The 25,845-nt window shown below is 48.1% G+C and overlaps 3 protein-coding genes across 6 annotated transcripts in view; 2 read left to right on the forward strand and 1 right to left on the reverse strand.

Annotated features, from left to right (window-relative positions):
* PATZ1 (POZ/BTB and AT hook containing zinc finger 1) overlaps positions 1 to 4,466 on the forward strand; it is a 30,066-nt gene extending 25,600 nt beyond the window's left edge. The window contains exon 8 of the transcript XR_003925038.2: positions 3,082 to 4,466. The gene's annotated coding sequence lies outside the window, so the exon portion shown is untranslated. The remainder of the gene's footprint in view (positions 1 to 3,081) is intronic.
* Positions 4,467 to 5,826: 1,360 nt separating this feature from the next.
* PIK3IP1 (phosphoinositide-3-kinase interacting protein 1) lies at positions 5,827 to 12,668 on the forward strand. Its single transcript, XM_030025898.2, has 6 exons — positions 5,827 to 6,047; positions 6,226 to 6,342; positions 6,454 to 6,573; positions 8,635 to 8,820; positions 8,955 to 9,033; positions 11,085 to 12,668. Exons 1-6 carry the CDS (start codon positions 5,960 to 5,962, stop codon positions 11,290 to 11,292), a joined length of 798 nt encoding a protein of 265 aa, XP_029881758.1. The 5' UTR covers positions 5,827 to 5,959; the 3' UTR covers positions 11,293 to 12,668.
* A 783-nt stretch (positions 12,669 to 13,451) lies between these two features.
* LIMK2 (LIM domain kinase 2) overlaps positions 13,452 to 25,845 on the reverse strand; it is a 32,701-nt gene continuing 20,307 nt past the window's right edge. For all 4 annotated transcript variants that reach the window (XM_030025894.2, XM_030025896.2, XM_030025895.2 and 1 more), the window contains 10 exons: positions 25,497 to 25,693; positions 24,584 to 24,770; positions 22,038 to 22,124; positions 21,180 to 21,311; positions 20,860 to 20,916; positions 20,607 to 20,672; positions 19,612 to 19,786; positions 18,146 to 18,201; positions 16,082 to 16,239; positions 13,452 to 15,508 (listed from right to left, as the gene is read on the reverse strand). In XM_030025894.2, the coding sequence (XP_029881754.1) occupies positions 15,352 to 15,508; positions 16,082 to 16,239; positions 18,146 to 18,201; positions 19,612 to 19,786; positions 20,607 to 20,672; positions 20,860 to 20,916; positions 21,180 to 21,311; positions 22,038 to 22,124; positions 24,584 to 24,770; positions 25,497 to 25,693 (1,272 nt within the window). In that variant the 3' untranslated portion in view covers positions 13,452 to 15,351. The remainder of the gene's footprint in view (positions 15,509 to 16,081; positions 16,240 to 18,145; positions 18,202 to 19,611; positions 19,787 to 20,606; positions 20,673 to 20,859; positions 20,917 to 21,179; positions 21,312 to 22,037; positions 22,125 to 24,583; positions 24,771 to 25,496; positions 25,694 to 25,845) is intronic.

Below are 25,845 nucleotides of genomic sequence, written 5' to 3' on the forward strand. Positions count from 1 at the left end.
TGCATATATAAGAGTCGTTAAAAAGGCTATCTCTGCATGCCTATGGCATGTGTGCAAGCCAAAGAGAAAATAAAGAGCGTTTGCCTTTCTACGCAGGAAAGAAAGGGCAGCTTCCCAAAATAAACAACTCCTCCCACAGCCTTCAGGCAAACACCTGTGGGGAGAGAGGTCTTTCACAGTACCGATGTGCCAATGGTTTTATCTGCTTTCAGGTCAGCTAAGAAAATAAAATCCAGAGGTGAAAGCTCTGCATTGTAAATGTCCATGAATCCTGCGCTTTTATGAGGAAACACTAGTAGCTCTACTGAAAGGTTTGGTCTCTGCTTCTCTGCTCACGTGTTGAATTACAAAGAGGTGCATTACAAAATGGGTCTCTGCCCTGCTCTTCTGTTGATGACTCCAATCCTAGTCCCAAAATCCTAGATAGATAAGAAGATATGCCTGGGGGTTTTTTTTATGTGTACAAGTTTATAACCTTACGGCCTTTTTGTTGGCATGGGATATGGGTCGCTTGCTTATAATGAGTGGTTGTGCTATCTAGGTGTGGTGTATTTTCCACAGGAATTGGAAGTTTTGCATATTTAAGTGCAACTCTAACCTCATGCTTTCCACAATGGAATCTACCTCGTACTTTGATAATATTCCATTGATTATTGAAGTTTAAACAGCAGAGTTTTGGGCTATCACTTCTGTTTGACTATGAAATGAGCTTCCATTGTGAGTGAAAGACTGGTAGAAGGATATTTAATCCCATCCAATTCACTGGAATTTAATTTGAACAGATACCGGAACAGAAATCTTTATTCCCTTTGACTCAAATCTCCAGATGTTTTGGTGCTGCCTTTTTCGTGTTTCTCATGTGCAGATAAACCATTATTTTTAGATTGGCATTTTCTAACAAGAATGAACGTTGGTTTATCTCACTGCTTAGCTTTGCTAGTTACTGCTGTGCGCAACGCTGAATTAAGAAACAAGAAAGCTACAAAGGTACTTTTATACCTTAAAAAACCCAAACAAACAACACATTCTCCTATTTTTCTTCCTGCATTAATGCTTATTTGTACTTTTCATATGAGTCAGCACTACACATGTAAAACTTGAGAACATCTTAAGACCTTCCCTGCATATCTCTCTTCATGATTCCTTCCCCTTGAATACCATTTCATGACGTATGTATTGCATGTCTGAAGCTTTCAAAGCACTTTGCAGACATTAATCCTTTCTGCCTCTGTGACATAAGAAGTATTAACGTGGGAAACTGAGGCAGAAGCTTGCCTAAGGTCAAACAACAAATCAGTAAAAGAATTTAGGCTCCTGTTCTTGACTCAAAGACCTATGTGTTCTCCGAGTAGATGAGAGTATCTTTCAAAATAGCTTCCCTTCCTCCACCCTTAAAAATGCACGCTCTGTTTTTTATCAATAGCAGCCTGCGTCTGTAGAAAAAAAACCCCAAACAACAGTGCAAGTGGGGACTGAAACATCTTTAGACAGCTGTACCTTATTCCTAACAATATTGCCACGGTTTTATGGCATCTTGCTAGGAGACACACCCATTGGATAGCAGGTAAAAGCGGTGTCTGTGATCCCAATACCGATTTCAGAATGCTCCAGCAGTGGAAAGAGCTAAAGGCCATGATCCAGGCTGAGTCCTTTACAACAGCCACAATGGGCCAGTGCGAACACAAATGTTTATGGGCAGTTGGGCCTATCAAAACTGCTGAGGGAATTGTGGAAAAGCACTGGGCAGTTTGTGACAAAAAGGACAAAGAAGTGTTGCTGTTAGAGAGGACACAGTGTGTGAAATTTCTTAAGTCAGTGATTGCCGAGAGTATTTAGTGCTAATCTCTTAATGCTAGAAAAGTGTAGCTGCAGTGCTTCTCCCCCAGTAAACAATAGGACCCAGATTGCCCTCCTGAGGCCTCTATCCTTTTATTACAGCCCACACAGAAAGCTCATCTGAGAAGGCACTTTGAGTTAGTAGAGCAAACTCTCTGAACCAGTCTGAACCAGTTCAAGTATCACATATGGTTGTTTTGCTTCTGCAGACTTCCTTGTTAGTCCTTGGAGGCTGTGGCTGGCATTTACTTAGCAATAGCTCATGCTGTCAGATTGAAGGGGGAGGGGAAGCCTCTCCTTGAACATGTCAGCAGGGGGATGCAACAGTGCAGTCAGATATTTCTTTCTATCGCTCCACACTGGCTCCTTTGTAGTGACTGCCTCTGTCTTGATTTTTGGTTATACTCGGCTCAGTTTCATAAACTCAACATCTGATCCTGTTGTTGCAGCCCTGATGTTTTTTTCTTCTATTCAAATTGTTTCTAGGTTAGGAGCAAAAGACATTTGTTTCTGACTCCTACATCATTGCTTACAGAAGGCTTTTTACAGGTGAGGCACACAGTTATTTTCATGATTCAGACAAAGGCAACAAAGGAGTAAAAAAACCTGCTTCTGTTGGAGTTGCAAGTACTGCATAGTGTTTAGTAACACTTGATGCTTACAGGTTTTTAAGCTTTAAGCACAAATTGCTCTAATACTCTGTTCATGGTGGGTGAGGCCTCAGACTGTACCATCTTCATTCTCGGGCATCACAATTTATGAAGGAAACAGAAAATGGTTTAGAAAAACTGGTTTTGAGGAAAAGTTGGAAGAATTATTTTGGTTTGCCTAGAAACAAGAAAGGGGAAGTTATGGGAATATGACATATGCCCCGTTACACGGAGGGCAATGGTCAACTTTTTCCATTTTAAGCAATCCATGTTAATTTGGCTAGGAAAGAATACTTAGATTAGAAAGTTAATTTTGCTTACTCCCCCCCAGTACCTTATTTAGTAAGATTAAGTAATCAAGCGTATTAGTTCTTTCATAGGAGGTGAGGTGAACTTTTGCCTGGGAAGCTCTGAACATACTTGGCTGTGGCCAGAGAAGGAGGGTGGGTTTGACGGCTTCTTGCGGAGTCCTTCCAGAGCTATACAGCTGTGCAGCTATACAACTCCCTTTGCACAGCATGCTGTGCTATATGTTAGCTTCCTTTTATTTATCTTCTTTAAGAAAACTCTCCATACGCTTTGAATTTTTCCACAGGTGAAAAAGTAGAACAAACAAACAAGAAAGAGCAGTTGACAGAAAAAGCAGACATTGTTCATTCTGGAACCTGTATAAAGTAAACAGCAGAAAGGTACCAGCTCACAGCTGAAACTGGTTCATACTGAGGTTTGGGAGGATGCTTAACATCCCTCGTTCCTAAAAATAGCATATATATTCTCCTGTAAAGTGTTTGTGGGTGTGTGTATGTGTTGTGGTACATGTATGTGTATATACCTACAGACTTTTACATGTAGACGCTGTGAGGATGTAGTTGCAGAGCTATTGGCTTACTTACAGTTTGGGTAGTTACTTTAAAATCAAGTCCTAGGAAGTAATGTCAGGTTTAATCTCTAAAAGTGTAGCAAGAGCAAACCTATTCCCAAACAGCAGAAAGAGCAATTGAGTCTGCCTTTGACAGCTGCCACCTTGCATCCTATTAAACTTGACTCTGTGAAACTGCCAGGCATAAATCTTCCCTCATCCTGGAGAAAGCTAGAGATGAAAGAGAAAAAATTATGCTTAGAAGTCAGTTGTGGAAAAGACTTTGATCTTTACCATTAATGTGAAAGTTTTTGCATTTCTCCCAGATTCCCCATTGTCCTTCTGTGGATGAGAAACTCAAATTGTTTGCTGGAACTTGGCTGGGTGTAATGAGAAGTGCAAATTTATCTTGTTACATAACAGGAGAGAGAGCTGGGAAGGTCTGAGAGTTGTTTCCGCAGAGACTACTGCCCAGCCTGCAGTTCCTGGATCAGCATGGACAGGAGGAGGTGCTTTCTGTGCAAGATGGCATGGAAGCGTTAGTTAGTCTCATGAAATGAGCTAAAAGAAATTAATTGTCCAGTTTGGCAGCACTCTGCAAACTCCTTCGGACAGACTGTGCCTCTGGATGCATGTGTGGCTCTGCAGTTTCTGACTGAATGGAATTTGTCCCATAAAATCTCTTATGAAGACCTATTACAAACAGAAGGCCTGATTCAATAGCCCTTATTAAAAATTCTTGCTTACTCCAGTTAGCCTTGCCTTCACAGAGAGTAACTGGAGAGCATAAGGAATGTAGTAACTGAGTGTCTGTGTGGACAAAATGAGCATGATGCTATAAGGCAGACATCTTAGCTGGTGAGGTCGGTCAGAACTGACACACACAGGTTTGTTTTTTTTGTTTGTTTGTTTTCTTTTTTACAATCTGGCTGCAGTTTTTTTAATCTGACATTATTAAACTAAGTTTAGGGGTAAATCATATTGTTAAAGCGTGAATCACACACAAGTGCTAAGGCTTATGGTTTTACGGTTTCATGTTCAGTGGTAGTGCTGCTTAATTGACCTGTTTTCCTCATTACCTCTCTGTCATCCTGGTACATCTCTTTTTTTGTGGCTCCATTGTGGACTGGATGCAGCAGGCAACCTTGCTGTAAAGGGTTAAAGTGTGCATAACCTGGTAAGAAAAGGACAAAGTTGGGTTGGATCAGCACCTCTAGCCTGCTTGTCACACAAGTACCTGTAGCAGCCTGACAGAGAGCGCTGCCAGGATGGAAACATCTGGGAGTGGAAGGGAAGGACTGCTGCTCCAGCCAGCACTGCCCTGAAAAGTGATTCACCAAACACTGAATACAACATGAAGCTTCCTGGCGTAGAAATACTTATTATGTGTTCAGTGGTTTCCATGTGATTTCAAAGCACTTTAAAAGAAGGGAACTTCCCTGTCCTCTTCTGAGAAGGAAGGTTTGATTGTACCTCATGTAACAGAACGGAAGGGAAAGCACAAAGATGTGAAGCAGGCAGATTGGCCGAGGTCAGAAGGAACTCTGTGGGAAAGCCAGAAATAGCACCTTCTACTGCAGGCCTGTGCCTTGGCTACAAACCCATCAGTTGGCCCAGGCCGCCTTTGAGAGCTCATTGTCGAACAGGACCAAGTATTCAGCTGCTTGTTTTTGACTAGTGTAAAACAGAAACATTGCTGATGACTCCAGATGCTTGTGTACAGTCACTGGCATTGCAGGATCTGAATCCCTCTGCCTGTTGGGAAACAGCAGTGTCTATTGTAACCCATTGGAAATGTCTGCAGAGAGGCTTTTGTCACGATGGCCGGATGCCTGCAATGTAACTACTCTAAAGCATTTTCGGGCTGTTTACTTTGTTTTTCTATAAGCAGGCACAGCTCTTAGAGCATGTGGAGTCAAAGGAAAACAATCGATTAGCAGAGGGGAGAATGTAAGCCTTTAATGGGGAGGTGCACAGCTTCCGTGGTAGTGTGTACTCCCCACGCACGGTCTCTCTCTGTGGAGCTCGGGGAGCCCAAAGGGAGAATCAGGGCCGGAGAATTTAGTCCTTCGTGGGAGTTCTCTAGGGGAGACAGCAATTCTGGGTCCCTGAAGACAAACACGTTCCCTGCCACAGCCAGCGCCTCAAGCCTAGTTCCGTGTCGGGACTCTCCTCTCCCGGCCCAGGGAATTTCCTGCGGCTGTAGGGGACGGGCCCGGGGACGCGGAGCTGCGCTTCGGCAACGTTTCCCCGCGTTCCCCCCGAGCCAAACGGCCCCGGCGGTACCGAGCACCCATCGCTGCGCCCGGTCCCGGGACTCCGGGGCGGGGGACCCTCTGCGGACGCGGCAGAGCAGCGGCGGGTTCCCGGCCGACCCTTCCCCTCCCGTGGCTCCCCGGCGGGGCCGGGAGCCGCCCGGGGGCGGGCGGCGGCAGCGGCAGCGTTAGGACCCGGCGGCGGCTGCGGGGCGGGAGTGTGGGGGGGGAGGAAGCGCAGCCCGGCGGTTGTTTACCGGGGAGGGGAGAGCCGGGGCAGGTCTCGCCGCGGCGCCGAACGGAGGGGAGCCGAGCTGCGCGGCCGGGCTGGCGGCGGCTCCTCGCCCTCGGCGCCGAGGATGCTGCGCGGGGGCCCGCGGCGGTCGGCGGCGTTGGGCGCCGTGCTGCTGGGCTCGCTGCTGCTGGCGGCCGCCCGGGGCGCCGAGGGTGAGTGCCGGCCCGCTCGCCTCCCCCCGCCTCGGGGGGGCCCGGCCCGGCCCGGCTCGGCTCGGCTTTGTTGTGGGGGACAAAGGCCGGTCTCGCCGTGGGGGGGGGGGGGGGGGGTGCTGGGGAGCGGCCCGGGCTGCCCGGCACGCCCGCATGGCTTGGCCTCGTCTCTCCGCAGAGTGCCTCCGCGGCAACGGCGCGTCCTACCGGGGAAGCCGGCGAGTGGCCTCCGGAGGCGCCCCGTGCCTCAACTGGCTGGCGGTGCGGAGCGGCCCCGGCGCCGCGTTCCCGGCAGGTGGGTCCGGGGGTCGGGGCGGGAGCCCGGGGAGCCGGCGGTGGGGGTTGTCGGGGGGAAGCGGGGTGCTGGGAACGGCGGTCCCCGCGCTGACGGCCCGCTGCCCTCCAGCAATCGCCGAGGACCACAACAGCTGCAGAAACCCGGACGGCGACGCCGCGCCCTGGTGCTACATCCGAGGCGCAGCCGGGGTCCCCGAGCGGAGCCCCTGCGACATCGCTCGGTGCTCAGGTAGGAGCGGCCCCAGCCGCCCCCCCCCCGCGCCTTCTCCTCCTGCCCTCCCCGGGGCATTGCCCTCCCCGGCCTGCCTCCTGCCGCTGGGGGCTGGGTTTGTCACCCAGGGTGGGGTGTCCCCTGCGCACAAACAACCCCCGGCTATGGCAGCACCCGCTGCCCTCCCCCGGGAACGGAGTGTACCCGGGGCTGCCCTCCAGCCCTCGCCTGTGTGTGCGCACATCTGTCTCCCAGCTGTGCCTTGCTCCGCCCCTAGAGCTTTTCCATTAGTGCCAGCAAAGGCCCGTGCAAAGCCTTGCCCCCCACTCCCTTTTCACTAGTCACTGTAGGGCTCTTCAGCTGTGCTGCAAAAAGGCTGAGGTCTGGGCAACTAGGAACTGCAGAGATGTTGGTAGACCGTTACTGTGGGGCATGTTACTGCTGTCTAAACAAGTGTCCTGCTGCTAAACGAGTGCCAGGGTGAATTCGGGTACAGGTGAGGGGAAAGAACTTGGAGAAAATGGGGATTGACGGGAGGACAGTAAGAAACGGAAAACCCCAAACACTGGATTACTCCTGGATAGTCAGGGTGGGAAACAGTTTGCCAAGAGAAGAACCGTAGCTGAAGCCTGTTTCAAGGAGAGGAGATGTCAGTACTGACTGAGGCCAAAGTAACCACTTGTTTTTTTTGAACTGTTTATTTATTTCTGAGCCCTTCAAGATTTACGTACTCCACTGCCCCTTGGGATTGCTATCCTCGCATGTAAACATGTTCCCCCACACATACACCCCCCCCTTTGCTTTGTTCGTTTTTTGCCTGCTTTTCCCTAAAGATGAAGCAAAACAAATGTTCTGCTGCCAAGACCCTTACTCAAAACAGTCCTGCACCTTTGGGATCAGGAGAGTTACCAGACCTTTCAGCCAATATGCCATTTGCACATTTAAGGGGTTTGGCTATTTTTGTGTCTCAGAGCGGGCACCTTTTTATTGTAGTCGTGTCCTGCAGCTCCCCTTGGTTCAGCTTCTCTGGCTGACGCTACGTAAAGTCACTGTGCGGTGCAGGAGACCCTGATTTACTGTCTCTAACTCCCCTTCTCTACTTCCATTTCACATTGCACTGATGGCTCAAAATGGCTGCAGATAGATAGGCAATCCACACGGAGTTATTGCCAGCTGTGGGGTGAGATCCAGGTGGAGAGAGTTTTCAGGTGTGGATGCATACTGTGCATAGCATTTGCAAAAAGTAGGGTTTTTTTGTTTAGGACAGGTCATAGATACCTACTTTCCACTGTCGTAGCTTTTACTGTGCTACAGCTGCCATTTTAACTGTGTCATGAAAGAAGGAGCTACCTTGGAAATCTTGCAATGCTGTTGATTAAAAAATCCACAGGGCTGGGAAGGAGTCTGTGCTATGAGCGTCCATCCTTATGTACCTTTGTTTGGGCTCTGGCTGAGGGGGAACTTGCACTACTCAGTGGCTGTGCTGCCTGAAGTGTTGCTCAGACTTGGCCTGTCCATCATGCTAAAGGAGTTTGCTACATGGCTGCAAAGAGGGGCTGGGTAAGAAGAATGTCCCCAGGTTGTTTTCACACCAGCTGGAGTCTCCTTCCATCAGACCTACCTGTGTCAGGAAGATTGAGGCAGAAGAGAGATAAATAGGCTCCTGGGAGATTTGGGATGGACATTCTTCTCATAATCTTGTTCCATGTCTGTTCAGCATGATTGAAGCTGCAGCCTGTGTATCGATCTATACGCTAAATGAAGTCATTGTGCATCCCCTGGACTCATGCCCTGAACCGGGGTTTTGTTTTGCTGTCTTATTTCTGTCTCATCTGTGGCGGTGCCTTGCGCTCTTAGTTAAATAGGTTCGTGTCAAAGGAGAGTGGGGGGAGGAGTACATTTCTTGTCTGCCTTGGTAGGATTTCTGGCAACAACTTAAGAGGGAACAAGTGTCTGTCAGTGTACTTTGAAGGCGGTTCAGTGATACCAGTCTAGATCTGTCCCACTCACAAGGCACGTGTTGTTTTGAGGTACTCATCAATGCTTGGTATTTTTTATGTCTCTTTTTCCTCTCAACAGATGCTACAGCTGCCACAGCCCCAGTCCCTCCAGCAGAAGTTGGTACTTCTCAGGAGGTCGACCCGGGGTTTGAACTGGCTGACACCTTGCCCTCCCGAAGCGAGGCAGCTGCTGTGCAGCCCGTTGTTGGGATCAGTCAGAGAGTGCAGATGAACTCCAAAGAAAAGAAGGACTTAGGGACACTAGGTACAAACCCAGGATCATGTGATGGATCCATTCCTGTAATTCTGGCAGGATGGATTTGTTTTGAGGCTCTGGAAGCAATGCTGTAGCTGGGTCTACTGCCTCTAATTTTGTCTCTTTCCTTTCTCTCTTCGCAGGGTATGTGCTGGGGCTGATCATGATGGTGATAATCATTGCCATCGGAGCTGGCATTGTCCTGGGATACATCTATAAGAGGTCAGTGGCTATTCTTTGTCCAAAAGCTGGTGTAGGCATGAAGTAACGTATATAGAGCAGGAATGTCTGAGTACCTGCAGACCCAACCATCTCCCAAAGAAAAGGCAGATAGAAGCATATGTTTTGATATAGCACATCGTGCTTGTCACACTGAGGAAAGAACTAGTTCAGAGTTAATCTCATTCTTCTCCATTTCACCCATCAATGTGGTATTCTGTCCCATTTAAAGTTTCAAACTGCCCTCTTTATTTATTGTTTTTGTGTGTGTGTGTGTGCATGCGTGTCTTGATGTGGCTTTCTCAGATGCATCTGGGGAGCTGAATTTTACATAAGATCTGGAGAGAGCAGATCCCAGGAGCCCTCACAGAAGTGTCTTTTGTGATCAGAAAAAGAACAGTCCTTCTAGGAGGCCACCTGTTCGCCTGGTTTCTCTCATCTAGCTAGCTTTAGAAGACAAACAATTGGCAAATTCTTTGCCACTCGTGCATTGCATCCTATGAAGCTGAATACAAAGTAGCGCTTTTTTTTGTCAAAGTTCATTTTACCAAAGCTTCTGTACACTTTAAGGTCAGTTTTGATTCACCTTTAAGTTATGCTTTGTTCAGCCACTTCACTGTGGTGGACAGAAATGTTTCTAGCTCAGCAGCGTTTGAAGTTAGTGGTAATAGCAAGCAGCTTAGCTGTAAGAGACAGGGCAGGATTAACAAATAGCAGTGAATGTCGCTGCAGCAAATGAAGGCCCAGGCTCCCTTCTCTGGGAGGGTTTGTTCTGTATTTTGGCTGTTTGACAGCAGTCTGACACAACCAAGCAGAAGGAGCCCTTTCCCAAGCTGGGACATGTCCTTATGTAAGTGTTTATAATAAATGCCAACAGAAAAAAAACAGAGGGAGGAGTGTTACATAAGGGGCAAAACACAGAGCGGTGCTTGTCGAGGAATCTGATTTGAGGTGTCACTTCAGAGAATGCCGTCTCGTGTGCTGGCAGGAACGGCAGCCACTGCTGCACGCTCGTAGGCAGCTTTGAAAAGCAGCCAAAATGCTTATGTGCTGACAGGAAACCCCAGCAGCTCTGCCTGGTTGGGATCACGAGCCCCAGGAGGCGTGAGTGGTGCCTGTCCCACCTCACTCCTATCTTCAGTGGAAGAAGCAATAGACCAATTTGTCCAAATGCAGCTCTGCTGCTTCAATCCCAGAAAGCTCACGGCAGGGCTGCAGTGCAGGTTTACTGTCTCTCTCTTCTTGCCTTGCTCTCAAAATTGCATGTGCAAGCTGGCAGGTTTGGGTAGGTGTGGTGAGAAACCTTTAACGGGTCTAGTAGCTTTTGGTATACATAGCTTTTCTGGAGACAACGTGCTATTAATGCCATCCATTTTTAAAGCAAGGCAGTTCTTCCTCAGTACGAATTACAGAGGTGTTGCCTCCCTTAGCAACAGGCTGAAGACTAAGGTAGGTTTGAGGAGCTGGTCGTAGTATTAAGCTGTTAGCTGCAGCAGCAGAAGGCAGGGCCAGCTCTGCAGTAAGCTTTAATACTTTCAGGAACAGCTTAATTTGCTACACAGGTTGGTTTGCTGCAACAAAAGGCAGAATCTGTCACCACCTCCGGTATTTGTTTCTATCAGATGAAACAGGTTACGGAAGCTCTTTCCCACAGCAGTGGGCTCTGTGCCATCTCACTGCTTCCCTGGGTCTGCACCAGGCAGTGCTGTGGGACCATAATGTATAAGGAAACTTTTGTCCGCTCCATGGTTTGAAGGAGAAGCTGGGCTTTGGAGTCATCATTTAGCAATAGCAATGTCAGTGAATAAGCCAGTTTATGAGGGAGGGACAGACTTCACTTGGCTGCTAGTTTTTAAAAGGTGCTCAGATGGGGTCCTCTGCTTACAGTAGGGAACGTTTTTGGCCCTTTGTATGTAGCTGAAACATCTGTTTCTTCAAGAGCAGAGTCCCTTCTTTTCTACTATATCACCTTTACTGAGAGAGACTCTGCCTCCAAGCAGTGGCACTCACTCCATGCACGTACGTGTTTTGTTTGGTTTTTTTTTTTCATCTAGGGGGAAAGACCTGAAGGAAAAGCATGAGCAGAAAGTTTATGAGCGTGAAATGCAGCGCATCACACTGCCACTCTCAGCGTTCACCAATCCTGCCTGCGAGCTTGTAGATGAGAACACAATCGTGGTGCACACCAACCAGACACCTGTGGAGGACACGCATGACGGCAGTGGCCCGCTCATGGGGCAGGCGGGTACTCCTGGTGCCTGAGCAGCTCAGGCAGGAGCGATACAGGCTGAGCAAAGCCTCCAGCTTCCCACTGTGAGTGCGGGGGTTGTGTGTGTTCATTTCTATTTTGTTTTCTTTTTGATGAAAGCCAGATGAAGGTGATGCAGAGGGACAGAACAATGGGCTATTCATCACGATCTGTTTGAGGGGCACCATTCAGTGCATGACCAGCTGGGGACTGGTGTGGTGGACCCTGCCGCTTCCTCCCACCTATCTCCATGGCGTGCCAAGGAGCTGGGGGGGATGATGGGCCAGGCTCATAACTGGCCACAGGTCCCATAGCCCAGAGTGTGGTTTTGGCTTCCTCTTTTTCTGTTCCTTTCCTATTTAATGGTGTGCACTGTTACTTAAGTTTCAGCCTGGAACCCCAGGAGGGAGCAGTACTGCAGGGACTGAGGGGAGCTTCACGTCAGACTTAGCTAGATAATTACACTCTGATTATAGTTCCTGCCTTTTTGCTTTAGTGGCTGAGAGCTGGAGACACTGTCCAGAATCCTGGATCAAGTTTTTTTCCAAGGAAGAGTTTATTTGAGGGATGGCTTTGGCCAGGAGCGGTATGTTTAGCCCCAGTGTCAATTTGGAAAAGCTCTTCTCAAGCTCTTGACAAATCCAGGTCTTCCAGGGCTGTGGCCACATCTCCATTCCTCTGTGGTGCTACACGCACAGCCACAGTTGTAGGTGTCCAGGTGGTCTGTGCCTCCTGCTCACTTAATTACACAGATCAGGAGACCAAAGGCCAGCAGTAGATAGTTGTGGAGAGGATAGATAACATCCTCTTCCGAATTCCCTTGGCTTTCTACAGAGCCAGCTCTGGACAGAGTGGCCAAGCCAGCTGTGGAGGTCACCCTGACCATGATATAGCAGCTCTTGCTCTAAGGGCAGGACAGGGCAGCTGGTCTTTCAAGATCCCAAAGTTACAGCATGGCTTCTGGCCCAGCCTCCTTCACACACACTCAGCTTGTGCAGCAAGACTACTTGCTTACAGAGCCTGGCCCTATTAGAGAGGTTTTGTAACAACTTTTATTAGCATTTCAGGGGCTTTGGAAGGGATGGTTGCTGCAGTGTCTCCCAAACAGCACGAAGGCAAGGCCAGTTCAGGGAAACATCCATCCCCACCTCAGGGGATTCAAGCCATTCAAGTAAGTTTTCTAGCCATCTGCTTTATAGCTGTGGGCCTAACAGGGAGCAGCACTTGGCAGCAGGGGTTTTAGTGTTAACGTTTGATTCAGAAAAGGGAAACATTTTATTTTTAAATGCCTTTGAATACCATTTCTTTGTAAAATGTTTTAAATACCTCATTATGAGAAGGTGCAGATTGTGCTACCTTGTATTAAAGCTTAAAAGAAAAATGCTCTGTAGACCTGTGTGGACTGTGGCTCATCTGTACATTCCTCCTGCCAGAGCAGCATCCTTTTGCCTGTTGCAGACTTCGAATTGAGGAGAAGGGAAGATGCCACTTCAGTTTGCCAGGCCCAAAAGGTAAATCCCTACTAGCAGTGCCTCCATTCACCAGCACCTACAAGGGCCATGGAGCTTACCTCCTTGCTGCCAGCAGCTAGTCTTAGACGGGGACACTGTTCCTGAAAAGCAGTTGCGGGTGCGTGAGCTGCGCTGACTAAGCAGGCTGGCCCGTGAGAAGATGCTCTCAGTTACAGCCCCTTCCTGCACTGACACAGGTCAGTTCTGCTTTGGGGCTGCTCAGCAGCAGCTCCATCCCTTGGGGCCTTCCATCGGAAAGCATGATGGAGACAGAGCACAGCAGGTTACAGGGGGCACTGACATAGCTAGCATTTTTGTTCAGTCGTTGCCTTAACAAATGCCCCTTGAACTACGTATTTCAGAATAAGAGGTTTCTAAGAACAGGCTGTATTTTTATCCCTGGATCAGAAAAGGAAAATGGAGAGAGGCTCCATGTTCTGCTGACTCCTGTCCACCCTTAAAAAACCCCAGCAACCAACCAACCTTGACAACTTCTTCCATTTCCATCACTCCAGGTAAATAGTACTATAGAGCACTCGCACTGTGTTTCTGTAGTTCTGTAAATGTGGCAGAGCCCTTCGGCTCAAGAAAGGGAGTTCTAGATGATACCTGATCTGTGCAGTTTTGATGTTACCATTTTGTCACACCAGTAGAAACCAAAGAAAGTTACAGCTTCCTGCTTTATGTAGCACCGAGACAACAAAGTCTTGTTTTCATAGCATACATTTACTGCATTTTAATTTAGTTAGAACATGGAGCTGTGCAAATCACAGTTCATAAACCCCACCCACACATCACCCAGGACTCCCCCCTTCAGGGGTCCCCTCACAAACCAGCCTGGGAGAGGGAAAGAAAGGGCAAATCCTATTAACAATCCTGAATCCACTGGACCCAGTTTAGAGAGGCTCCTCCACTGACTCACGGCACAGGGAGCCCCCAGTGTTTCTAAAACACCACTACACAGACTAAAAACACCCCGCCCCACACACACCTTTTGTGAGGTGATGGCTGGTCCCATGTTATTTTACATAATAGTTCAAACTCATGGGTAGGGGGAGGAAATCAAAGTAACAGCAAAGACTAACACCCATTCCCCACCATTCAATACCGCAGGGAGGAGGGGAGAAAGGAGCACACTAAAAAATCCAGTTTAACCAAGATGTTTGCGAAACTTAAGAGCAGGACTTGAGCCAGCTTTTTGTTCCATTCTACCAACCACATGAGCTACTACGGCAGTAGCTTTCTTCCTGCTCCCACTGAAGGAGGAAGGAGAGAAGTGCTGGAAGAAAATACACCCCCACCCACCTCCCAATGACTCCAAGCCCTTTTTTCTCCCCAAAAGCAGGGAATGACCCTGAGGAAAGTTTCTGCTTGGAGAATCAGCTCAGGTGCTGCAGCAGCAGCTGCAAGAAGGACCTTCAAAGGGAACAACTTGCACAGCCTGCAGGAAAGGATGAGGTAATGGCAACTGAATTATTAGTTCTCCAGCTGCCACTCCTGGGAGGATGGGACATTCTCCAGCACGTTTCTGTTCATGACAAGTCAATCCTTTAAGTAACCTTGGGCATGTCCCCCTTTGCCATTGTCCATGCACAAAGTCTGAGTCGCTTCAGACCTTCAGCTTTCTGAAGAGCACTTTCTGCCACCTCATGTCCACAGACCAAGGGCTCAAGCAGCTTCAGCACTCCAGGGATGTCCACAGCCAGTGCCTAGTGTAGTTCTACACATTCAGATTCAAATACTTTCACCAAGGTTAAGGTTCTTGGGCAGGCAAACTCACTGTGCAGGCTCAGGGTCTGAAGATGCTCACGTGGCTCATTTGCTGCCTGCCTTGTTCACCATCAGGAAGGGCAAGCAGAGCTCAGTCTTAGTGTTTCTAGGCAGGCTTTTGGAGGTATTCAGAGACGGAGGAGTCAAAAAACCCACAAAACCAAAACAAGAATTCATACACTCTTCCCCACAGACAAGGTATTTCAGGAGAGCTGCCCAGTTCCTGGGGCTTTTCACTCCCTCCCCTGATGCACACTGGAGGCCAAAATCTCAGTGGGTTGTTCTGGAAAACACATGCACAAACATACACACGCACGCTGTCCTGGTGGGGCCTTTTACTGGATATCCAATTTCCCCAGCTTTCTGAGCAGGGTAGTCAGTGGGAGAAGCAGTTCCAGAAGTGCTGGTCCTTGCCCAGGAGTCTCCTATAGCAATTCCCTCCCTGGCAGACAGGCCAGGGTGACTTCACAGCTTGCAGCCAAGTTCTAAGGCACCACAGTAAAGAAGCCTGAAAAGGCCAGAGAAACATTTCTCAAGCCAGAAAAATAGTGTTGAGCAGCTTTCCTAGGTGCAGTTGGCAGGAAATGGCCCTTTTTGCTTCTGAAACATGCCAGAAATCCACAGTGAATCAGGATGTCCAAGAGGAGGGGTGTTGGGTGGGGAGAGAGAGGCAATGCAGCAAACGCACAGCGTGGTGCCCCATTAATGCCCTGGAAGTGGCTGAAGTGCATCTCCCTCCCTGTCACTCATCTCGACTCCAATGGAAGTGGTGCAGGCAGCAGGATGAGCTGACTAGGTTGTGTTTTCAGGTAGCTTGTCACGGTTCAGTCCATACTGCACACCCACGTTGTGGTCCAGCTCCTCCAGCTCAGATGGAAGGGGGATAGCAAGTTCTCCCAGGTAGAGAGAGAGAGCCTCAAAGGAATCTTCCAGCTTGGAAAAAGGGGGCCTAGAAGCAGCAGTGAGGAAACGTGAGTGGGAAAGAGGAAGCAGAACATCATCTGGAAAGGCTAAGCCAGTCATCCATCCAGGTCACTGTCCCATGCACAGGGGTGTGAGCAGGGACATGATCCCTCCCCATTCAGCTTCCGAGATTGCAAAGATCCCATCTGCCTGGGCTACCCGTTTTTAAAGCCAATGACCAGGGAGGTCTGGCTTTTTTGGAATCCATGTGGAATCAACACTGTTCTGAAGCTACAAGTTTCACAAATGAAGCATTCACCTTTCAGAGCTGCTACCAAGGTCTGCCCCTACTTTTTGTACGTGAGAAACCCTGAACAATTGCTCCTCCCTTACCCTCTCTGTCTCAGAAATTGTTTCAGAGACCTCCACCATGTACAGCAGTCTCTTACCCAAGCTGAGGAGTCTTTAGTCTCTCCTCATGTGGAAGCCTTTGAGCATTCCTACAGAAGGCTGGAGTACAGCCCTCGTCCACCCTCTGTGCAAAGGAATCCTTCCACTAAGGGGATACAGACACATCCTCCAGGCTTACAAAGAGGAGTCCTCCAGACCCCAAACCTACCTGCTCTCTGGTTCCAGTCTGCAGCAAATAGCAGCCAGAGGGAAAAAGGCTGGAGGGCAGTCAGCAGGAACAAACTTCTCCCAGAACAGCTTGACATTAAGGCCAAAATCCAGTGTGCGTGGGAGACAGTCCGGGTCAGCATACACCTGGCCTATGATCTAGGGAAAAATGAGAGCAGCGCTTAAGTACAGCAACACTTCCAGAGTGTTAATAAACAGGGAACTTCGGCATCAGGCAGGGGCTCCTTCAAAGTATTACGGTGAAAGGGAAAGAGCAGAAACACTGTTCCTCTTTTCTAATGGGGCTAGTTGCACAAGGGAATGAGCAAGGCACTGCATACAGACAAACTTCACATGAAACTTTTTCAAGACCTGGTGATGTGGCCACAGTTGTGAAGGAAGGCCCAGACGCCTTCTCTTTCTCCCCAGGGTCTCTGCTAGGAGATACAGGATGATGTGCACCTGCCAGAGAGCTCGACAGTGTCTCGCTGCTGGGGATGATGCAGCCCCTCCTGATCGCAGGTAATCAACACGACCTGCATCACCATCCCATCTCTACCCTCTCACACCACCAGCAAAGCTCCTCTCTCTATGGAGCCTGTCCAAAACCATGCTGTGAAGTCAACAGCACCACAAATTCTGAGTTGCTTTGTTACTGGCAGATTCAACCCCACCCACAGCCAGAAGGTAGGGGCGGAGAGAGCAACAGCCATAACCAATGCCCAGGAGGTTGCAGGCGAGAGCCGGTAGAGGAAAGGGCTGGGTGGAACAGAGAGAAGCACTGCCCCAGCACTCAGACATCCCAGTGCTCACCACCTACCCTGCTGAGGTGCACTCACCACCTCCAGCACAAGTGTAGTAAGAGGGAAGGAACCCACAGCGGGGGCTGTGGGGTGATCTGGACTCAGACAAGTTCAGTGTCAATACAAACTCTCACATGGGGAAGAGTATTAAGTTTAAAGCCTCATTGCGTATCACAAGAAGGGTGTTATTTATAACCACCCAGGCTTTTCTATGCCAATAACTCAGCAGGACAACCACATCCTGTAACTAGACAGTGGAACGCCCATTATGTATTTTGCCAGGGTTATTTCCTTATCTGTTTGAGTGTGTAACTTCTTTTTTTAGCATCTTTATTTTGGTGACAAATGTTCGTATGCTACTACCCCTTTATTTGTCTTTTTTCTATAAGTTGAAACAATTGTTTTAATCCCACATACAGATTTTTCAAGTTCCTAAATCTATCACTCACAACCACAACATTTTCTGAGACGAGGGCCAAGTGTAAACAGAGCTCCAGATGAGACCACAAAGATTTATGCACAGATATTTTCTTTGTCCCCTTCATCCAAACACTGAAGATGAAACTGTGCTGGTCTCCCCTGGTGTTCCTGTAACTGCTGTGTTACCCATACACATAACACCCCGCCTTTCATCTGTATTTCCAGTCTTACACACCTTTTAAACTGGAAATACCTTGCAACTTTTGAGTGGTGCTTTTTGCTCTGCAGACAGAAAAGCCTGATAAAAGAGTAAGACTGTGCATTGGCTCAGAAATAAACTAAGCTAACAGACTTCAGGGTGCAAGCTTCATTAATTGACCTGCAAAGAGGTTTCAGTTTCCCCTTCTTTGAAGTGAAATGCCATCCCCAGTGGAGGCCCTGAATTTGCTGAGATTATAAAGGTGATTGTTCTTTTAATGAGGCAGTAGAAAAAGAAAAATAAAAAAGTATCACAGTTTTAGGGAATATGTCTGCTTTCAAATGGATACCAGGGCTCAGTCAGAACTTGTTGGACTTTTTTCAGCTTCTCTCAGTCCAGGAGGAACATCTGCATTTCTTTCAGTCCAGGAAGAAACTCTCTCTGGGACCAAAAAGTTACAAGACAGTTATCTTCCTTGAGGGAGCAGAGGGCAGGGTAAGCTTGTACTCCCAGCCTAATTCGCCATGCTGTTAGGTCACAGACTGCACACTCAGACACAGAGAACTGGGTGATGTAGTATGTGCAAGGAGGTGGCAACGGGGAAGAAGTCCATTATAGATGCCATGTAACATCCTGGTCTTACCTCACAGAGAACAATCCCAAATGAAAAGATGTCCACCGTCTCATCGTAGCTCTGTCCTGCAGGAAACACAAGACATTCAGCTCTGTGAGAGGCAGTTCCCCATCCAGCTATTCCAGGAGCTGCCAGTCCAAAGCTTAACTAAGCCTATTCCTTGGAGGGCCCTAAAACAGGAGACAAAGCAAGGCTTAAATCTGAGCAGGGTCAGTTGCCCCAAGATATGTATACCAACTGCATCTTCCTGTACACTGCCATCACATATTAACCCCGCTTCTTTCTTCTGCTGGGGAATTACAGGACAACACATGGAAGCCTGGTATATCAGAGGTCTGAGCAAATGCTAAGGATAACTGGAAAGCTTCTGCCCATTCCCATTGATTGCTGTTCTAGTGCATCTCTACAGTGCACTGTCAGTGTTCAGCTTCCCCAGCAGTGAGCGAGTGCCCAGTCCCTGCTGCAGTGACTGCAGAGATAATAAATTACACGCTAGCAGTGCTTTGAATCTGGGAAAGCAGACTGGCTCCAGCATGCCATTCTCTGCTTAGACACGCCCCTCCCAAGCCAATATCTGGTAAACAGCCTTGCTTTCAGAGGTGATGTCAGACTACACTCTTGCTGTTCTCTTGACAAATGCCAGGTCTGAAACAGGCTCCAAGAAGCAGCCTCAGACTCCATCAGGGCCTGTAGGCCTTGAGAGAAAGAAAACAGAACAGCACACAAGAAAGCAATATGGAGAAAAGTTGAGCTGGGGGAGAAGAGCCCAGTCCTCCCTTCCCTGGTGGACTATGTTGGACAATACTGATATCGTAGCCAGGCAAACTGCCCGACCTGGTCAGACAGACCTGCTCGTTAGGAGGAAATTGCATCCATTGTATTTCACCCTTACCTCAACTCCTGCAGGGGCAGTTTTTCCCCTAAGGGACATAGTTCATCTTTAATGCAACCAAGGGCTGCATGCCAAAAAAACAGATTTCCCTGCACTTGGACAACTCCCACCCCAATCCTGAGGCTTCAGCTAACCTGGCAGCAGATGGCTTCTCCCTGGATCTATGCAACAGCACACGTAAGCCTCATCCTAGAGTTTAATGATTCCCTGTCTCAAGGGGCAGTTCCAAAGCATGAGGCTATAACAGAAATTGATCTCAGGTTCAGTCTTATTTCAGGCCTCTTTTGTCTTTCCTGTTATCTGGATCATAGCAAGTTTAGGTCTGTTGCCCTCCTGAAGAATCCTGCTGTCAAGCCAGAAACATTACCTCGGCTGGTACAAAGGCTTAGCAGGTCAAGTACTGCAAAAGAAGTGCAGATAGGGTACCTGTGTGTATAAATAAGCTTGCATATTAGTAGGTCTAAAACGATAGGCTCTAATAGGTTTGATTGTTACTAGGGCCCAGAAGCTTTCAGTAATCCTATCATCCCTATACCTCGCCACAGGCTGTCTCCTCACCTGCACCCTGGTATCAGTATCTTACCATTTAGCATCTCTGGGGCCATCCAGTATGGGTTGCCAACCACCGTGTAGCGCTTCTTCCTGTCACTCTTGCGTAGGGTTCGTTTCTTGGCAGATGGCTTCTCCAAAGTGGGCTTTTTTCTTTCCTCCACAATCAGCCGAGACAGACCGAAGTCAGCCACCACCACTGTCTTATCCTACACAAGGGATTTAGTACAAGCCACTGATTCCTCTCAGCTCCTTTCAGGAGCAAAGAGGCTGCAATTCCTGTTCACTATCAGCTACACTGTAAGGGTGACTATCAAGGTTTCCTGCAGCCAGGTAAGTGTAGCAAGCTGTCTAGACAGGTGACACACAATTCACAGTCCCAACTCGTCATTTCCTCTCTTCATTGTCTGTGTGGTTGCTAACATTAATCCCATCAATTGGGCTACACTTGCCAGGGCAAACCTGGACCTTTTCTTTCAGACCTTCCTATTCTACCCAGCCAGGAATTAACTTAGACTTTCACCCTGGGTCTTTTGAAGCCCTCATAATAATCTCATATTCCAGCCAAGTGAACAAGGGCGAGGCTTGAGGGAATGAAGCTACACAAGAATCTTGTGACCTAGGATTTCAAAAAGAGAGAGCACACACATGTGCACACACCAGCACGCTTGTCTGAATCCTGAGTGCCAATAAAAAGAGTCATCAAGTGGTTGAAAGAACAGAAGCAGCTGTAAAGAACATTTCATAGCTCAGATAAGGAACAGAGCTGTACTAACTCTCGTAATATGACTGTTAATAGGCGATACTACCACAGGAAAGGGGGTAAGAGAACAGAATGACGAAACAGCGAAAGCTAGATCAGTCTGGAAAATCCTATATGAAGATGAAGCTCCCTTGTTTAGGGCAGTAAAAGCCGCTCTCAAATCAGTTCCACCCTGACAAAAGAGGGAACATCATGTGGAGAAAACCAAGGGAGGAGGATGACAAGGAGGGGAGCAGCAAGCTGTGGGGAACAGAGGTGTAACTCACCAACTTGATTAGGCAGTTGTGGGAATTCAGGTCTCTGTGTATGATGCACATGGAATGCAAGTAAGCCTGGAACAGAGGGAGAAAACTTGGTGTTAGGGGTTCCCAGCTGAATATGTCCCTTCACATTTACAGACCTCAACAAACAGATGCTACTAGTCAGGCAGCATCCACAACCCCTTATACAGCACCCTGCTGAAGCAGCTAACCCTGACCCTGGAGGTTTGCTCTGTGACGAAGGGACAGTCCGACTCACCATTCCAGAGGCGATTCCTTTGGCAAAGCTGACCTTCTGCTGCCAGGGAAACGGGTCCTGAAAGACAAGTCCTCAATGGTCAGGGACTATCTTACCAGCCAGCTGGTGACCAAAATTCCTCCGCAACAGGACTCTTAGAGCAGTCAGAGAAAAATGATACAGCCCCAGGCGCTTCCTGCCTCAGGCCACCCACAGCTAAGCAGCAGCTTTTTCACACAGCTCCAAAGGAGAGCGCTAACAACAAGCACCGTAAGGCTGGTACAACCAACAACACACTGTCAACCTCATTGAGCAGAGGTCTACCAGGCTTCCATACTCACCGCATTGCGGAGGAAGTCCTTCAGGGTGCCCCCCTCAATGTACTCGGTGAGGAGATTCAGCTTCTTGTCCTTGTACAGTACACCGATGAACTTCAGCACATTGGGGTGATCCAGGCTGCGCATCACTTTCACCTGGGAAACAGAGACACCCCCCCCAAAGAAGAGAATGGAACAAGTCCTGACAGATCCACTCTGTGGTGACAAGCACTCCAATGCTGGAGGTCCCCTCCAGCACTCAAACCCCAACCTTAAGGCAGTCAATTAACTGTTGCCTCTTCATTTTCACGCTGTGCAATTAACCTGATCTTAGTCTTTAAGGAGAGCACCCCTGAGTTTGGCTAACTTTTAAGAGACAGGAGCTCTCCAGGGCAGCTATCTGGTCCGTACTGCATGTGCCAGGGCCGGAATAGCAGCGTCAGGTGTTTAGGGAGCTGCCTTTAGGCTAAATCTGACTCTGAAAAACATGGTAGGCAGCCACCAAGAAAACAGTTTAGCTTAAATACAGCAGGAGTCTTAAATGTCTTACAGATATAGGCCCTCATTATTTGTATTTATGCACAAGGCTCAAGGGATAAATCCTTTATGTATTGCACAGCTCAATTTGCCTCAGACTCAGACTGCTTTTTATCATTGAAAAATTAATGAGCTGGGAGCTGAAGCCATGTCTATTGCTCAGTGTGAGTCACACTTCACTGCAGCAAACATTCAGCTCATGTCAGCTTTTCCCTGTGTGATGTCTCCCTCCTCAGTGCCTTGATTCCTGCCAGGTTGCTGGCATGATCGCTCTCTCTCTGGAGAAGATGGAAGAGAGTTCCACCACAGTACTGGCTCAGCAGCTTTTAGAAATCTTGTTCCTACCTCTGTCAAGAAAGTCTTCTGTGTTTCCTCATCACAGCGAATCAGCTCTTTCATCACCATCACCTTTCCTGTTGCTTTGTGAGTCACCTGGTGGAAACAGAAACCACAACTACAGGCAAGGTTCAAGAATACATAGCTCCAATGCTCTTGCAACTCTTCTGAAAGAGAGGGTAACATTCCCCTCCAGAGAGGAATATAGATGAGAGAAAATTCAGAGCCCAGCGATCTGCAGAAAACTGCGTAAAATTTGTCCTTTCAGAATTCAGCAAAGACTCTGTTCATGAAAGAGAAACTACCTATAAAGCTGACAGAGGATCATACCAAGAGATCGACAGCATCCCAAGAACCAGAGCTGAAGTCTCTATTTTAGGTAGCATAGGGCTGAGCATGCATACAGGCTGTCAAAGCCCCTGAAGGCATCAGTTCCATACTTGTGCATGCCTCAAATTCCCTTACAGAAAGTACTTGCCCAGCATGATGCTCACATTTTGTACACAGACTCTAGCCACTACATTCTGTAGCAGCGAAGGAATCAACATTCACTTGCATCAGAAACCAAACCAAACAACCCAAAACTACATTACTACATGCTTTGGTTTTATGGGGACTCTGAAGCCTGATGGTTTCTGATGAGCTTATCAAACATACTCATGTGCAAGTGCAAGTGGAACTGGGGCGTACAGGCTGTTCAGTTAAGGCAGGAAGCAATTATTTTACCATGCTCCTTGGGAGCAGTGTATTGCTACCTGCAAGGAATGTCCCAGAATGGTGGCAAACACACAAATCCACCATAAACATCAGGTGATAAGTTTCCTGGCTTTTGACATGGAAAGCTGTTTGCCTGTATCCAACTAGTTCCTGGCATTTTGCTGTGTTCTAGAGGTTTCTTTTAACCAGCTCTGCCTTGCTTGCATACGGTGCATGAGTGAGTAGAAAGGGTCCAAATTCTGATAAGCAGGTTTTCCTGGAAATCCTCTACCCTTCAGTTGCTTAACTTGGACAGCTCTGTCTCCCTAAGACCTCCAGGTAACTAAACAACCACCTTCTCTCTAGGAACAGGAGGGAACTATTCTGACCAGATACAGTACTTGTTGCATCAGAAACAGTCAATCTGAAGCTCAAGAAAGGTGTCACTTTTTTGCCTTGTACCCTTTAAAATAAAAAGCCTTTCAGAAAACCTCCAGAACCGCAGTCCAGAACACAAGACCCAGTTATAGTATTTAGGAAGCTTATGAGTTCTTGCAAACACCGTGGCACACTAGTTCTGTTTGGAACCATGGGACATAGCAAGGCTGATATAGGTGGAATACAAACGCATGGAATAAACACAACAGAAGCAAGAGTACAATATTCTTCTGCTCCCATCTGAAATCAAGCATCCATATACAAGTAGCGAGCCAGGGAACACTACACATTTCAGCCAGGGACATGAAAGCCAGGAACATCTAATACCCAAAGATAAAGGGAAGTGAAGAGACAAAGACAAGACAAGGCTAAGTGGAATTCTTAAGCTGACATACCAGCAAAACTGAAACAAGTGTCATCATGAAACTCCAAGAGGGCAATTTTAACTCCCAGAGCATGCACCAGAACAGGATGGCTATTGGGTACTTTGAGCAGAAAAAAAATGCCTTTGTGCCATTAACTGTGGGGACGCAGATGACAAAAGCATGCGACAGAGGAAAGGTTCCGCTTACCTGGACCTGTTATTTCTCTATGAGCAGAGGAGAAGAGAAATATGCTCATTAGTATGGATCAAAAGCATTGGGTTTGTAGTACTGGCTCACCACCTCCCATGGAAGCATGAGATGAATATGGTGGCTGGACACCTGAAGTTTATACAGGTGTAAGGAGAGAGGTCCCATAATATGGTGAATAGCAATCTGAGTACTGAGCAGCTCACAGCACCTTAGTAAGGCAGAAGAAGCTGCCCCTGACGCTGTGAGGGATGCCAGGATAGGAGCTGCTGAAGCATCCCCACTCAAGACCAGAGAGCTTAAATACAAGAGAACTGCTATTAATGGAGATTTTAATTGTGAGAGTCATGCAAGACCTGACCACTACCACCACACTGACAAGCCAATTAGGCGCTGCTGGGGGTTCAGAGACAGTCATTACATCAGCCTGGCAAACCCCCAAGCATGCGACATTAAGGGTGGGTAAGAAATGCTGTACTGGGTTGAATGCACCTCTTCATAAGAAAGATGCTCGTAAGAGAAAGTGTAGCTTGTTCCCCATTCTCCCCACCTCACCCAGGTAGCTGCTGTGACACAGGCACTCTGGAGCTCTAAGTCTAACTCAGGAGATGAGTATGTATGGCCAAGGTTGACATTCAAAGGGGACAAAGTCAAAACTGCCTGCAGCCAGAGACACTCACGGTCAAGGAATGAAACAGAGAAATGGATCTCACTGAGCAAACCAGGTGAGTTCCAAGACCGATCACTATCAGCAGGGCAAAGGCCACCGAGACAGTGGCAAAGGATCCCGAGATAGGCAGACACTGCTGTAATCAAGGTAAATGATGAATGTCTGGGGACGTCCCTCACCTTGATTGCTTGTCCAAAAAATCCTTTTCCTAGTACTTCGCCATGAATCAGGTCACAGGGCCGGAAGATTTGCTGGGAGCAGCTAGAAGAAGAACGTAGGGATTCAGAACGACTGATGTCACGGCTCAGAAGGAGCGGTTCCTTTGGAGAACTGGGGCCAGGAGACTTAGAAATGCTGTTACTTCGCCTAGAAAACAAAGGAGACGGGAAGATCAGGGAAGCGGCTAGGAAACTTTTGGTCCAGCATATCCCATCATTAGCTCCTAAGGGACCAGTTTATAGACGTGCTTCGGTGCTTTTCATATCTCAAAAGCCAGATGCTCTCCCAGCACCGTAGAAGCTCTTTACAAACCTAGAGCAGCTTCCAAATCAGAGCTGCCTAACAACAACACATCTCCTGCACTGTCAGTCAGAAGTGGAGCTCTGTGAACAGGAGGAGGAAGCTGTGAAGATGCAGCACTTGCTATCTCTAAACAAACGTTAAAATACTGGTAAATGACTAAATGAGCAACTGAGTGCCCCAGCCTAGGGAGACAAGATTTTTCCCAAGTCCCGGGTCTCAGCCATATTCCCCTTAGGGACATGTTCTTCCCCAGCCATTTAAGGGTGGTAAAAATCTGACCTTTACATCTTCTAACTGTAAAATTTAGTAGCTTTTCTATGTTAAAAGTAGAGGTCCTTATTTTTATTAAGGAAAGTTTGCCATCCTGAAAGGGAATGGAGAGAGTACACGTCAATAGCAGGATCTAAAGCTCTCAGCTGCTTCGCCAGTGGTTCATACCAGGGCTCCTACCAGAGCTGAGTCGTATCTCTGCAGTCATTTGCAATTGCAAGGCCTAGGCACAGAGCAGCCCAGCCAGGTAGCACAGGGCAAAGGCAAGCTAGGTCAGAGGCAGCGCTTCCAAGTCTTTACCTGAGGGAGCGCCGTCGGAGCGTTCCTTCCAGATTCTCCTTGATGTCCAGGGGAGAGAGGGAGCGTGGGGAAATGGGCGGCTTTATGTGGGTGGGGAGACGGGAGTCCAAACGAAGCCTGTCTAAGCGCTGCGAGACAGGGTCGTGCTCTATCAGCAGCTGAAGTGTCTGGCTTGTCTTGCGAATCAGTTCCTCCACCTGAAATCAAACCAAAGGACAGGATGATAGCAGAGAGGAGGAACACAAATGACAGGAGATAGAGGAGACACAGCAGAATGCCCCTCAGGAATGAGAGTAGAGAGTTCAGTGAGATCACTCCATAGTTGTGGTTTAGTTGCATGCACCACAGC

Source organism: Aquila chrysaetos, chromosome 9, assembly GCF_900496995.4.
Source record: "Aquila chrysaetos chrysaetos chromosome 9, bAquChr1.4, whole genome shotgun sequence".
In the NCBI taxonomy this organism is placed as follows: Eukaryota; Metazoa; Chordata; class Aves; order Accipitriformes; family Accipitridae; genus Aquila; species Aquila chrysaetos.

Coding starts and splice junctions, on each gene's coding strand:
- PIK3IP1 (XM_030025898.2), top strand. CDS start 5,960: ATGCTGCGCGGGGGCCCGCGGCGGTCGGCGGCGTTGGGCGCCGTGCTG. Junction 6,343..6,453: donor CGGCGCCGCGTTCCCGGCAG/GTGGGTCCGGGG, acceptor GCTGCCCTCCAG/CAATCGCCGAGGACCACAAC. Junction 8,821..8,954: donor GAAGGACTTAGGGACACTAG/GTACAAACCCAG, acceptor CTCTCTTCGCAG/GGTATGTGCTGGGGCTGATC.